A 15210-nucleotide genomic window follows, 5' to 3' on the forward strand; every position below is an offset into this window, starting at 1 on the left:
TCCAGTAACATTAACAGTCCAGTTACATTCTTAGTACTGGACTACAGTGCAAGGGATGGCACCAGGATGAGATCTCTTGTTATCTGGTGTGCTCTGTGGGGCATTTGGTGGGCCGCTGTGAGATACAGGAAGGTGGACTAGATGGACCTATGGCCTGATCCAGTGGGGCTGTTCTTATGTTCTTATGTATGTTGTCAGAAGTCTCTCTCAGCTAAGCCTTCCTCCCTCTCAACCCACAATACAGAGACAATAGACCAGGGATGTCAAACTCATTTCATACAGTGGACCAAATAGCATTCATGATGCCTGCTGAGGGCCAAAAGTGATGTCATTAAGCAGGAAGTGATGTCATTAAATGATGTCATTAAACAGATCATAGCCAGACAGGAGTACTTTTTCTCACTTAGGAACTCATCAGATGCAAAATGACTGAAGAGAAAATACACAAGTCTTGATCATATTTTAAGATACTGGCGAGCCCAATTTTTGTGGGTGCTTCCCTTTCAGCAGTGCAGGGCTCAGCAGCTGAGCCTGAGGGCCAGATAAGAAGCTTCTGCGGGCTGCATCCAGCCCTGGGGCCTTCTGTTTGATCCCTTGCAATAATTCTATTTGCATTGGCAGGGCTCAACTTTAAATGTTTTCAGCCTGAAAAACAAAAACCACATGAAATAGACTAGTCAGAAACAGCAAGGACCCCCCTCTTTGCTCCTGGCTTTTGGGGACAGATGACACGCTGCAGCTGCCCACACAGCCTTCCTAACACGCGGGATTCCTATGGGCAACAAGAATGGCTCTCCAAGCGTGCCCAGAAGCTCCCCACGTATTGGGTGACTCTCCTGTTTTCTTACTTTTATAGCACCGGCAGGGAAGGAACAGCGCGCAGGTTCGGTGCGGCTGCGCAGTACTGAAGTCGGGGCGGCGCTTGTTGCACGTGGGGCTTGTTTTGGGGAAGGCCCGCGGCCGCTGGGGGACTCGAGCGGGTGTTGCACACGCGGGGGCCTCATGAGTTGGCGGTGGCGGCGGGTGCTAGCGCTGGGGCGGGGGCTCCGCCCGCTTCTTCCTCCTCCTCCCTGCCCACTGCGTTGCCCGGCCAGGCCGCTGCACAGCACCGTCGTCAGCTGCCGCCTCCCGAGCTCCGGCGGTGGACCCGCTCGGGGCTGGAGAGGCGGGGGAGACGAAGGCAGTGGCTGCGGGGTAGGGGGCGGCGAGGAGGGAGGGCTGGACGCGGAGGACGAGGAGCTGCTGGAGGCGGAGCTTCCCCTCCTCCCGCCTGGCGCCCGAGAAGTCTTCGTGGTGCACCCCGCCGTCAAAGGGGGGGCAGGCAGGACGCAGCTGAGCACAGGTGTGGTGACAGGTTGCTGGCTGTGATGCTGCTGCCCCCGCCTGCGGGTGGCCGCCAGGGCTGGCCAAGCCCTGCTCCCGCTTCCTGCCTTGGACAGTGAGAACAGGGCCTGCTGAGACACTATGTGCCCGCAGGGGTGCCACCATGTACCATGTGGCCACCATGTGCCAGCAGGGGTGCTGGGAGGGCTGGCACAGACAAAAGGAAATATATCTTTACCCATTTTGTGCTTAGTCTGTGGAACTCCCTGCCACAGGATGTGGTGATGGCATCTCACATAGGCACCTTTAAAAGGGGGTTGGACACATTTCTGGAGGAAAAGACCATCACAGGTTACAAGCCCTGTTGGGTCTGTGCAACCTCCTGATTTCAGAAGCAGTCTACCCCAGAAGGCCAGATGAGACAGAGGGCACCAGGATGCAGGTCTGTTGTGGTCTTATGTGGTCCCTGAGGCATCTGGTGGGCCACTGTGAGATACAAGAATCTAGACTAGATGGGCTTTTCGCCTGATCCTGTGGTGCTCTTCTTATGTTCTAATGGTTGCCAATAAGGCTGACCAAATGCTGCCCATTTTCCCTGGTGATGTGCCAGCTACTGCTTCCCAGCTTGGAAAGGAAAGAAGAGTGAGAATATCTCCTGCTGAGACATCATGTGCCTGCCAGAGGCAGGCATGTTGAGAGAGCTGGCACAGACAAAAGAAAATATTTATTTATCCAGTAAGTCTGTGGGACTCCTTGCTGCAGGATGCAGTGATGGTATCAGGCCTGGCCCTGGATGCCTTTAAAAGGGGATTGGAGAAATTTCTGGAGGAAAAGTCCATCACAGGTTACAAGCCCTGTTGGGTCTGTGCATCCTTCTGATTTTAGAAGTCGGCTACCTTGGAAGGCCAGATTGGAGGGCACCAGGATGCAGGTCTCCTGTTGCCTTGTATGCTCCCTGAGGCATCTGGTAGGCCACTGTGAGATACAGGAAGCTGGACTCAAATGGCTTTTGGCCTGATCCAGAGGAGCTCTTTTATTCCTATGATTGTCAACAGGGCTGGCGGAATGCTGCCCCTGCTTTTTCTGGTGATTTGCCAGCTGATTCTCCCTGACTTGAGAAAGAAAGGAGAATGAGAACAGGTCCTGCTGAGACTTCATGTGACCACCAGAGGCAGGCATGTGTATTCTACTTGTAGTGGTTCACTCATGTCCTGGTTTTCTCTGCACTCTTCTTGAGGATGTTATTTCAGTGAATAGCATATGGCTATCAGCAGTGAATGGAAAAAATAGCAAAACAATCATTTTTTTGTGTTCCTGTAAGAACTGTTTGGGCTTATTGACATGGTCTATGAAGATTTTCATTTCCTCCACAACTGTGGTGGCAGTGGCATCGCTAAGGGGATGCAGGCTGCACTGGGTAATGCGCACAGGGGCAGTGACACCACTACTGGCCATAATTTTTAAAATCTTGGTACTTTTGAATAATACAATCATGTTATATATCATTTGATGCACAATTTCATGCAGAGTGAAATGAAACAAACTAAGTTCAAACATCTCTATTACATCAAAGTATTCAGGCATGATTGTAACTGTATTCCTTTCATTCTGATGGAAAATCTGTTGCTGGAATTCTGTGGTGCTGAATTCAATATAGCAATAGTCTGTTCCTGGTCTCAAGAGAATTGACATTCCAAGATTTCATTTGTTTTGTATTGGTTTTGAGATTTTTTTTTATTGGCAAGTAAATATTGGAAATGTGTGTTTATATGGTTTTTTTTAATGTTACAGCTGAACTACAGTTAGCTGAGGCTGTTGCTCTCATAAACACCATTCAGAACTGGACAGTGTTAGATACTCTAATTCTTTCTACAAAGACTCCTGACAAGAAATTTATCTTTGGCAAAGGAAATTTTCAACTTTTAACTGGTAGGATCAAGAACACTCTTGGCTGTTGTTGTTGTTAGTCTTGGTGCTGAAAGAGTAAAACAGTCTATGTGGGCATAGGTATTAACAGGATTATAATATCATATTTAAGTTTTAGCCATACAGTTATTGGCTTGATTAAAAACAGCTCTTGTTCCTTTGTTACATTAACACTTACAGCGCTACATCAAGCAGTGGAGCAGTCTGCCTTGGAACGATGGTAGGCTCTCCAGATGTGAGGCCTCAGCGCCAAATGCGCTGGGGCATTTGGTGGGCCGCTGTGAGATACAGGAAGCTGGACTAGATGACCTATGGCCTGATCCAGTGGGGCTGTTCTTATGTTTTAGCAGAAGCTAAATAGCCATCTATGGTGGTGGTGTAGTTGTAGCCTGCATTGGCAGGAGATTGAACTCAATGATCTTGTAGGTTCCTTCCAATTGTATGATTCTGTGAATTCTAAACATGTCTACTAAGACATGAGTTTCATTGTGTTCAGTTGGGTTTACTCTTGGGAAAGTGTGTATAGGATTGGGCTGGAGCCTTAACTCCCAGTGCCCCATCTAATTGTGTCTAAGGCACATAGCTCATTTTACAGTGTGAAATAATGATCAGTCTCCCATGAAGCTAGAGTGGCAATTTTCAGGTTTTTTTGCATGGCACACTGACCTCTATGGTGTTTGTCTTTTGTGATGTCACTTCCGACTTCCTGGAGACTCTTCTGGGTTCTGCAGCTGTTGGTGGAGCCAGTAGAGGGAAAGAGAGAATTTGTTACTACAAGCTGTTGTCCTAGAAACAGAGCCACATAACCCAGAAAAGCATTCCACCTATTTTTGACTGCTATGCTCCAAACTCCTCTGGTACACCTGTTGGGCCTTAGCACACTGTTGAAAATAGCTGCACTAGAGGATTGGCAGGGATTTTGAATGCTTACATTGATCATTCAACTTTTGAAAATTATTTTATAAGCAAGTGAATATAATCTTCACATTGATCAAAAGTACTGGTAATGGTGGTTGCCACAAGAAGCAATCAAATATATTTTTATTTCACATTTCTACAGTCAATTTGTATTATAATGCATATAGCCTTTGCACATTGTTCAGAAATGTTATCATCCCACAAATATCTGTGTGTGGTGGAGCTCTCGAAAACCATTTGTCCAGAAGGAATTGTTCAGTGAGGTCAGAATAATGAACCACAAGTTAATCTCTGGTATATGAGATATTATCATGATTTGATCATACAAAGGCTTGCATTGTTTAAGATCTTCAAGGCTGCACCTGCCAAGGATAAGATGTTAAACACCAACAATAGGCAGGGTAGATGGTCTGAGGAGCAGTGTTTGTTTTGTAAACATTAGCTTAGACCTAACTCTTATAGTAGCATCAGGCTGTGGTCTTCCAACATTGGATGAATAATCACATTTATCAAATAAACTACAATAATGTTATAATCTGGTTGTGTACAGTTATTAGCACAAATGATGTTTTCTTAGCACATTAGATATCTGTGCCTCTCCTGGGAGTGTGAATTATCCCTGGGGGTGTGCTTGGTGTATACTTATAAGAGGATGTTAATGAAACTATGCCAACCCAGTACATTTTCTGGGAGCAAAAACACAGCTATCCTGAACTACTAGCTCACAATTAAAAATAACAAATATATAGTTTTGTCAGTATTAGAATTTATATCTTAGCAATTTTGTTTTAGAAAAGATTAAAGGATTGCCACGTGTATCTTCTGTCTTCGTAAATATAGAAAGACTCTCTCCTCTCACAAAGGTAAAGTTTGCCTTCATGCTTTGAAATCAGAATTTATAATGTCATTTCTATTTAAATAATATCAGTAGAGTGAAAATGTGTTTAAGAATCTGCATAAGTTCAATGAAAGTCATGGGCCAGATATAACCCTGGATGTATTTGTTACCCAATGAATATAAGACTGCAGTCCCAAAAACTGTCTTTTGGATTATGCTAAAGGGTCACCTAATTGAGCATCCTGTTTTCCAGAGGCCAACCAGATTTTTTTTATTTCGGTATTTATATACGACCTTTCTCTGCTTAGATACTATTGAAGGTGATTTACATGGGCACCATGTAAACCTAGACCACCATTTTTCAATAAGGTTTTTACAGATAGGTTCTATGGTTCACAGAATCCTCAGTCACCAGATGTGGCCTTCATAGTGTAGTTATCTCCTCTGTCTGCGTGCTATCAAGCTTCAGTAGGCAATCATAAATCAAGTCTGGACAGATCCTCAAGGTCATTATCTGTTTTTTGCTGGCTGACTTTCTTGCACACTCCCATCCTTCTCTCACTGCGTGGTTTATCAGATCAACAGTGACTCAGTCCTGCCACAACAGGTACTGTAGCTTGTCACATCCTGGCATTCCATCTCCCATCCAGAACCACAACCACAGATTCTCCTGCTTAGCTCTTTAGGCAGTACCAGCAGCTCAACCATCAGTCCACTCCTCCTGCCTCCAAGAAACCTACAAGCAGGGATGAAGGTATCCTTTTCCACAGTCCTGCAGCTTATATTCAGAGAAGTGGTGATATTAAGATGCCCTGGGCCCCTCGTGAGCACATGCAAGTCTGGGGCTAGGATGAGAGAAGGGTGAGGGGAAGGCCCGCTCATCCATCTTGCCTCACCCTCCTACTACCTGGCTTGGGGCAAAAATGGGGCAGCAACCTAGCTGACTAATGAATGACATAATGACCAGCTGCTGACCCAACCACCTTGGCCTCTGGTTAAGGGAGGGAGCTCTATGATTCAGAAGCACGCTCCTTCTGAACCTGTAGGCAGTACATAACCATCATGACTAGTGCCTTGTTCTTCTTGAAGTTTTCAAATCCATTTAAAGCCATCTAAGCAGTGGCTAGCACCACGCTTTGTGATAGTAAATTCCATAAAATAATTATGTGCTGTGTGAAGAAGTGTTTCCTTTTGCCTCACCAAAATCTCCCAGCAATTAATTTCATTGGATGCCTTCTGGTTCCAGTGTTGGAAGAGGAAGAGTCTTCTCTCTGTCCATTTCTCCACACCATGTATAATTCAGTCTCAGTCAGTGTGTGTTCCTTAGGCATTTTGTTCTTAGATTAAAAAGCCTTAGGCATTGTATGGCTTTCTTTTACAGAAGCTGCTTCTAGTCCCCACTCATTTTGGTTGCCCATTCCTACACTTTGCAAAATCTATCCTTTTTTGAGACATAGCGATCTAAACTGTATACAATATTACATACATAGCCAAACTGTTGATTTGTACAAGGGCATTATATTAGCAGTTTGGTGTGCTTACTTAGGAGTCAGCCAGAACTGGGCTACAATAGAGTAATGCTTTATGTCTAAATTTGGCCCAATTTTGTGCCTATAGTCATTTGACCTACATTTTGATCTCCTCGATGATACTATCATTTGGTTCTTCCCCCTCTAACTCATGCATGCATTATCTAGAGACTACTGCAACTCAGAGTGGTGGTCCACAGACCAATTTCTAGGAAAAAGTAATAATAGGGCACTAGTATATAAATACTGGTCCCTGGTGCAGTTGAAAAAATTGCCGGTCCACCCCATCAGATAGTTTTGAGAAGCACTGATCTAGACATTATCTGAATTCCAAGTGCTTCCCTGTCATGAGTTTTCCTCTTTATAATGTGTACAACACAGCAGCATCATGTTGCAAGTTTTCCCATTTATTCCATCTTAGTGACAGCAACTTGTGGAAGGCAAGAAAATGCACCCTCTGATGAAGCCACATCACATGATCCACAGTTATACATTTAATGTTGGGGAAGGGAAACTCTTTGAGGAAGTAGCTGGTGTGCAGAGCAAGGAACTTCTAGGCTGGCTTATGGAGGAACTTTGCATGCAGGGATATAAGAATATACAGTGGTTTATTTTGTGCATTTTATGATGGCTTCAGTTGTTCTGACATGTTTACCATCAAATTCTTGATGTCATTAAAAAGTTTCTTTAAAAGACCTAAGCTTTTGCTCATATTTTAATTCCATTTGACTCCTTAGTCTTCAGATGAGAAGCACTCTTATTTTTCCACAATGGAATCAAAAATCCAGAAACTATTCTACCTTAGTTTTTTTTTAATAGTGGTGCTTTCTCTGTGACAGCTGATTCAGAGATAGTATAAAAATGTGTAGCTTGTTTTCTCTTTTTAAAGAAAGAACTTGAAGAAGCCTGGGGAGTGGAGGTCTTTGACAGATATACAGTTGTCCTTCATATTTTTCGCCACAATGCTCGAACTAAAGAGGCAAAGCTTCAGATAGCGTTGGCTGAAATACCACTTCTAAGGTATATGAAACAGCACATGTGACATATAACCTGACTGAATGGGAAAAACATTTTCAAACAAGAACCAAAATGATGTGGCTCCAGTTGTCTCTTGTTCAATGTGTTTATATTTGACTTCATTATAAAGTTTTGAACAAGAAAGGATGTTTTGTTTTATAGTATCTTACCGACAAGTATGCATGTTCAATTAGCATTCTTGTTGAAGATATACATGGAAAACAATTTTTCCCAAGTAGATAATTTACCAAGCGTGTTAGAAGCACTCTTAAATCATGCCAGTCATTCACTGGAATCCTCTTAAGACTGCTTATAATAAATAATTTGAAGCATACCGCTTACTAATTGTTAAAAGGTGAATCAGATGTGCATCTTTGAATAAGTGGGTGGATCTCTGTTTACCAGATGGGATTTATAAGAACACAGATTCCATAGGCCTGATTGATCAAGGGGAAAACCTTGATCCCTTTCCCTGAAATACATAGCTTGGCACATGATCCTAAGCCTTTAGTTCTGCCAGGCTAACTTTCAACCAGGACCATTAGTGAAGCACATGTGATTATGTCTGTGCTTCCTCTACAAAGGAAAAAAAGTCACTGTGATACAGGTTGAGTATCCCTTGTCTGAAATGCTTGGGACCAGAAGTGTTTCAGATTTGGAATTTTTTTGGATTTTGGAATATTTAATAATTAAGTATCTTGGGGATGGGACCCAAGTCTAAGCACTAAATTCATTTATCTTTCATGTACACATAACCCAAAGGTAATTTTATACAATATTTTTAATAATTTTGTGCATGACAAGAAATTTGTGGACATTGAACCATCAGAAAGCAAAGATGTCATATCTCAGCCACTCATTTCAGATTTTGAAACATTGTGAATTTGGATTAGGGATGTGCAACCTGTAGTAACACTTATTTAGCAGTGTGTCTTTCATTTTTGGTTCTGTTGTATTGATTTTATTATTCATAAAATCAGCATCAAGAGACCCTATTTCAGATCTGGACCTCAGCATATTTCATGATGTGTGGAAGCACCATTTGAGATTAAAGCCTCAGTGTAGTATTACAAAAATGGGTTTCATCAACAGCTTAGTATTATGAGGCAGGTGATCTGGAAAAAGCAGATTGTCTTACACCGTAAAATTATTAGAGCTGATCCTGGTAAAGTTAGTCAAGACTAAGTCCCAGTGAAAGCTCTATGACTTAAGTGTGATATGACTAACTTTTTTTAGCTTGAGTAGAACTTAATTGTTCATTTTAGTTGGTTCATGGCCTTTTTGGCTTACTAGCAAGAGTCTTGTACAGTCTTGTAATTAAAAAGCATTATATTTTCTTTCTCAGAGCCAATGTGAGAAATGAAGTTGCTCAGATGGATCAGCAGAGAGGTGGATCAAGATACATTATGGGTTCAGGTACAGTGCAGACATTAAAATGTCAGAGGCTTTGGTGGTGACACCATTCTTTATTTTGAGTGTTCCAAATGATCATGGCTTTGTTTTTTCTAGGTGAAACTTTCATGGAGATACAGCTTCGGCTCTTAAAAGAAAAAGAACTTAAAATTCGAAAGGCCTTGGAGAAGCTCAGAAGAAAAAGGCGGTTACTCAGAAGCCAGCGGAAGAAGCGTGAATTTCCTACTGTTTCAGTAATGGGCTACACTAACTGTGGTAGAGGAGCAATTCATAAATTTTTATATTCCTGATATTTAAGTGCAAACATTTGCTAGAATTCATTTTACATGAAGAGGCTTTTGTGTTGCAGATTTTAATTCTTGAACTATAAAATGTCTAAGTCTCAATGAGGATTTGCTAAAAATTTAGGAAGTGCTTGCTTCTTAGTAGGGTGTTACACACTTCTAAATCCTGCTATGCCATACGCAGTATTCACCATGTATTGGTGAAATTCATTCAGATTTAATGGTAGGCTGTGCCTGCTCAAAATATGTCAGTCAAGGTTGGTTAGTTTTTTTAAACTATCAGGTCAGGATATAAATGGCCAGCATTTTCTACATGTACACCAAGGCTCTTCAGGCCTCTCCTACCCATTCAAACCTATTGATCCTTGCTTCCCTTGAAAAAACTCCTGAAAATCCAGGAACAGCATTTGGTGTGGCCAGAATCCGTTGAGAGTTGTTGCCTAATTCTGATTGGTGAGAAGTAGGACAGCAGAGACTTCTATCATAGATTGCATAGTGTCCTTTCTTTGAACCCCTTGGGACAGCTCCTTCTGTCTTCTAGGATGGCTGTCATTTTTCTTGTAAGGAGAAAATTCCTTTTTGTCTTCTCTAAGTTGGCACACCTTCAGGATAAATACACAGATGTCTATCAAGGGGTGGGAGGAATCCCAGTTCCCTTTCATAGGTCTCAGTTGTTCCTTGCTTTCCCTTGTCTCAGTGTCTCTTGGCCTTGAAGAAATGCATCTGGCTTCAAGAGGCCTCGATACTGCAAGGTTGATAAGAAACTGCTTATTTCTCACATTCACACTCCTCTTGCACTCTTTGTTCTGCAATTGCTAACAACATTTCACAGAATGAGTGTAGAGGAAAGGGGGGAAGAAGCAACAAGGAATTCTTTTCTGCAATCAGTAACTAATACGCATTGCTTACAGCATCATAAAAATATACATATCATTAAAAGACTGTAAGTTCTGTCGGCCATTAAATAACTTAGTAAAATTGAGTCTGAAAACTGTCTGGCAGGAAACTGTAATGTTTGCACAAGGCTGTGGACTTGCAAAATTCCAAGTGGTTGTGGTGCTGAACTTTATGTTATGGGTCCATATCACATTCATGTATTTCTTTGCAATAGGAGTTAACTTTCAATGAAACAAACTGCTCAGAATATCTATCTTTGATTTTTCTTTAAAGGAAAAACTACTCTGATCAAGGCCCTTACTGGGGATGCAGGACTACAGCCTCAAGATCAACTATTTGCCACATTGGACATTACAGCCCATGCTGGCTACCTGCCATCACGCCTGACCATTTTGTATGTTGATACTATTGGGTTTCTCTCTCAGTTGCCCCATGACCTTGTTGAATCATTTTCAGCTACCCTAGAAGACGTAGCCTGTTCGGTAGGTATACATTCCCTACTTACTGGCCCAGCACTATCATATCTCCATGATCCCACCAATGAAGGATATACTGCACCTGTGTAAAAATGTCTGCACAAAATCTCTGTTTTCCTTGTGCCCAATCAGTGTTGGCCACCCTGGCTGCTCCATTCATCTTCTCACTACCTTCTCCCCCAAGAATTTTCAAAAGTTAATAACACTGAATAACTGCTGTTTCTCCCATTGCCACAGCAAAGAATCACTATTTTCAAAGTGATTGAGCTGTTTCCGTTGCTTTCAAACAGCTTCCCTTGCTTGTTCTGAGTTGCTGATGTCTTCACAGCTGTGCCTTCTTCAAAGCCCTGTATTTCTTTACTCAGCGTGTAGTTGGTCTGTGGAACTCCTTGCCACAGCATGTGGTGATGGCATCTGGCCTAGATACCTTTAAAAGGGAATTGGACAGGTTTTTGCAGGAAAAATCAATTACGGGTTACAAGCCATAATGTCGCCCTCCATGTGTTGGAACATCTGGATGCGCTGATGCAGCTTCCTCCCATGGAGGCGCAAACGTGCTTTATGGCACGTTTGCGACCCTCCAGGGCCTACTATGCCGGCATAACTGCCGGTTAGGATTGCACCCTGTATTGTTAAAGGTATTGGCAGTTGCCTTGGATTGACAAGATAATTTTTATTAGACTCTGAAATCAGTGTAAATATGCTAGAGATGAAAACAATTCCTACCTCCTAACTAAAGTAAGGCACCAGCTATATGATATTCCACCTAAATTTTGGTTTTGTACCTCTTCAAGTATAAAGCAAAACATCATATAATTTTCCTTTTTTGCTGCTGTTTTAAAACAAACAAGTGAATGTGTAATTAACATGCATGCCTATTTGTTTCATTGGGTAGGATTTAATTATTCATGTGAGAGATATTAGCCATCCAGAAACCAACCTCCAGAGGGAAAGCGTGTTATCTGTTCTCCGTAATCTTAATCTCCCTAACCACCTCCTGGATTCAATTATTGAAGTTCATAACAAAGTGGATTTGATAGACGGGTAAGAGAAATTAAAGGACTTTCCAAATCTTATTGCAGTTTATGTTTTAACCGTTCCAGTCTACAAACAAGTTAAATCAGAGAATGAGGAATGAAGTCTTTCATACAATGGATTTTCAGGTATTTGTGCCAGAATTGGCATCTGTATTGTTATACAACTGAACTGGAACAGGAGACAAATTTACATCACTCAATTGGGGCTGTATTCTCATTGAAATGAGATTATATAAAGATGAGTCATTATATCTCAACAAGACTATAGGGTGGAATTCAGTGCACTGTTGAACATTTTTATGTTCCATTGATTTTTTTTAGTTTGCAGTGTACATTTAATTTCAGATAGATTAAATTTACCTGGTTTATAAATTAGCCTTTTCACCTGCCCTCAAAAAAAACAACTGATCACTCATAATCGTACTTAGATGGATGTAACTGTAATTTGGACAGTTGCTCTAACAAATGATTGGACTGGGTCAGTTCAGATGACACTTCAGTGCTTGAACCAGCCCAGCACAATTGGTGACATACACGCTAATGCTGCATGCACATCCAGTTCCTCCTCTCACTTCTGACTTGGTTTTGCTAATAGTGGGGGGAAGGGAACTTAGCAGCACAGAGAGAAGGGCGGCTCAGAAAAACCGCCCTTGCATGTGATTAGCAAAATCAACATAGAAGCGAAAGGAGAGGGCCACAGCATGAATGCAGTTGGGCTAGTTGAGACTAGGAGCTGAATTGGCCCCATAATTTATAAACTTGTACTGTGTAAGGGGAAGACACAGATGGAACCTGACCTAATGTGATAGTGGAAAGGTTAGTGTAAAATAGAAGGGACCTTGCAGATCATTTTAGTATTGTTTGTACTAGATAATAGCCAGAGCCAACAGATGATCATGCAGCATAAAATGATTTTTCTCCCACCCTTCTGACCCCATCTGATGCTTAAGCATTATAAAAAAAATTCAGTTGAATCTTACTGTGGATCATAACACCAGAGCATTCTACCCAAGTAGAATGCACATTTAAAAAGTGATTGATACCCATATGCAGTCAAACAATTTTTTTTTAAATTTAGAGTTGAAGGGAGATATGAGCACCAGAGCACAAGCAAGCAGCACTATGTGTCTGAAATGTATCTAAGCCTTCTGCAGTTACAGATCGCACTCTAGTGTTACACTCCTGTTTCTCAGCTAAGTTTGTCTTTTTCACCAAAATTTTTCTTTCCATTTGCTTTTTTTTTTTCCTAGGTATCTTCCCACTGAACCAAGTACTATAGCCATTTCAGCTCTCCACGGGCATGGATTAGAAAAACTGAAAGAGGAAGTAGAAAGAACAGTTTTGAAAGTCACTGAGAAAAACAGTCTAACAATTAAAGTCAACTTATCTGGACCTCAGCTCAGGTAAGCAAGTATGATGTCCAGAAAGCATGGCAGGTAATGACTGGCAGGGCAGAGGGTTGGTGGTAGTTGGACAAATATCAAGAATCCATGCACGGGTTGTGCCTTTTAGCTTGTTGCTACAACCATGTTTTCAGTTGCTTGTACTGGATCAGAAATGTTCCCTTTTCACTAATCCTGCCTTAAACGAAAACCTAAAACTTGCCTCTGGTCTGCTAGTTGTGTTGCAACTGCTAAATCTGAACCTGCTTCAGTTTTATTGTGTATTTGGTTTATTATGTCTTTAGATGCATCCATGCCAGTAGCTACTGCTCTACCTGCATTCAGTGCTGGCATCTCTTTGATCCACCTAGACAAGCAGTTGTAAAAAACAACTTAAACATAGAAGGGAAATGAGAATTTCCTGTTCTTTGTGAAGGGCCATTAGAGAGCAGCTGATCACTTTCTCATGGCTGTGTAAATGCAAAAAATAGTTTAAAAGCCATGCATCTTGGCAAGTAAATGAAATTGATGTGCTACTATGTGAGTGTTATTTTCAAGAACCTATAATGTTAATTGCACAGTAGTAGGGGTACCAGCATCTGTCATATTTTAATTGTACATTTAGGTCAATTCTGTGTATGCTGATACATTGCAGATTTTCATTGAGGCTATGAAAATCCAAATCTTCTGCATAATTTTCCCACTAGGCCTGGCAAGGCCTAAGTTCTGTCATACAAAAATATCCAATCTTGTTGTTGCTTACATTGTGTCTTTGGGACACTAGTAATGTAAGCAAAAAGCTAACTGTTACTTCTATTACTCATGGATAAAAGAAGGCATGAATGCCCGAGCATGGGAATACCAATACCTCATGCACTGATTCCAGTATAGGAGGTATTTCTCATGTAATGAGTACTACTTGAGAAGTTTCCTGTTGTACATATTTACATCACTCCATCATGACCAGAGTCTGTATTATTGAAAACACAGCAAGTCACCTTATAGCAAGGGTCTCCAAACCCCAGCCCAGGGGCCAGATGCGGCCTGCAGCAAGCCTCTTTCCGGTCTGCAGCCAACCTCTTGTCCCCTGAAAGCCTCTGGCCCACTCAACTAAACATAACCAGAACCATGCTCTGATTGTGTCTGGAGGGTGTTCTGAGGGCCAGAGACGTTGAATGAATGAGCCCATTTATTCACTCATCCAAGTTCCATCTCTAATTTATTTATTTAAATTTTATATTTAAATTTTTTTTCCAGCCCTCCACACCACGCCAGATATTTGATGCAGCCCTCTGGCCAAAAAGTTTGGAGACCCCTGCCTTATAGGGACACTTAAAAATAGTTTCCAATTCCAAATAAAACCCTGCTTTATGCAGTACTGAATGACTGGGAAATGCTGATTGTGTTTTGCCATTTCAGTTGGCTCTACAAAGAAGCAACAGTGCAAGATGTTGATATTATACCTGAAGAAGATGGTGCAGCCAATGTAAAGGTGATCATAAGCAACTCTGCCTTGGGCAGATACAGAAGATTGTTTCCTCAGTCACGTTACTTTGCTTGACATTCATATGATACTCTGTGGGGGAGGGAACTCCTAATTGGTATTAAAGGAGAATTTTTACCAGATGCAAGCACAGCGACCTACTATTGTTTAGATCTTCATTCTATCTCTGTTTCAAATTGACCCAACAGCTGCATGGCATGAAATGCTGACACTTCCTCTGGAGAAAGATTATTGTGAAAATGTTTTGATTAATTTGCAGCATATTCCACTTGCCAGTGAAAACAAAAAGGAAAAGTTCAAAACTCCAAAGCCTGACACTTTCTCTGGAAAAAGATTGTGAAAATGTTTTGATTAATTTGCAGCATATTCCACTTGCCAGTGAAAACAAAAAGCAAAAGTTCAAAACTCCAAAGCCTTGAAGACCTCTTCTGTATACCCTCAGCAAAGTGCCAAATCCATTCTATTCCTTATGCTAGGTGCACATTGTGCACATGAAATATTCTCATCAGTCCTTACTTCCTAGGGTCAGCAGGCCTGGTGGGAAGGGTGACAGGAAACTAAGCTGCCCATCCAGCTGAATCTACACAAGCCACTATCCTGCACAAGGGTCAGCCCAAGCAAGCAGGAGCGAGAGCAGTCCAGTAAGCAAGTAGGCTTGCATATTGT

General features: G+C 41.9%; 1 protein-coding gene across 1 annotated transcript; it reads left to right on the top strand.

The window, feature by feature from the left end:
- The first annotated feature begins 951 nt into the window (after nt 1–951).
- GTPBP6 (GTP binding protein 6 (putative)) lies at nt 952–14666 on the top strand. The gene is made up of 10 exons (XM_066619240.1): nt 952–1342; nt 3115–3252; nt 4960–5030; nt 7424–7554; nt 8897–8967; nt 9061–9219; nt 10419–10627; nt 11517–11665; nt 12909–13061; nt 14460–14666. Exons 1-10 carry the CDS (start codon nt 1003–1005, stop codon nt 14599–14601), a joined length of 1563 nt encoding a protein of 520 aa, XP_066475337.1. The 5' UTR covers nt 952–1002; the 3' UTR covers nt 14602–14666.
- The last annotated feature ends 544 nt before the right edge of the window (nt 14667–15210 follow it).

The sequence above is a fragment of the Tiliqua scincoides genome, chromosome 3, assembly GCF_035046505.1.
Source record: "Tiliqua scincoides isolate rTilSci1 chromosome 3, rTilSci1.hap2, whole genome shotgun sequence".
NCBI classification, from domain to species: domain Eukaryota; kingdom Metazoa; phylum Chordata; class Lepidosauria; order Squamata; family Scincidae; genus Tiliqua; species Tiliqua scincoides.

Excerpts from the sequence above, each read along its gene's own strand:
- GTPBP6 (XM_066619240.1), top strand. The coding sequence starts at position 1,003 with ATGAGTTGGCGGTGGCGGCGGGTGCTAGCGCTGGGGCGGGGGCTCCGC. Across the intron at positions 5,031-7,423 it reads GACTCTCTCCTCTCACAAAG|AAAGAACTTGAAGAAGCCTG; the intron begins GTAAAGTTTGCC and ends CTCTTTTTAAAG. Across the intron at positions 9,220-10,418 it reads AATGGGCTACACTAACTGTG|GAAAAACTACTCTGATCAAG; the intron begins GTAGAGGAGCAA and ends TTTTCTTTAAAG.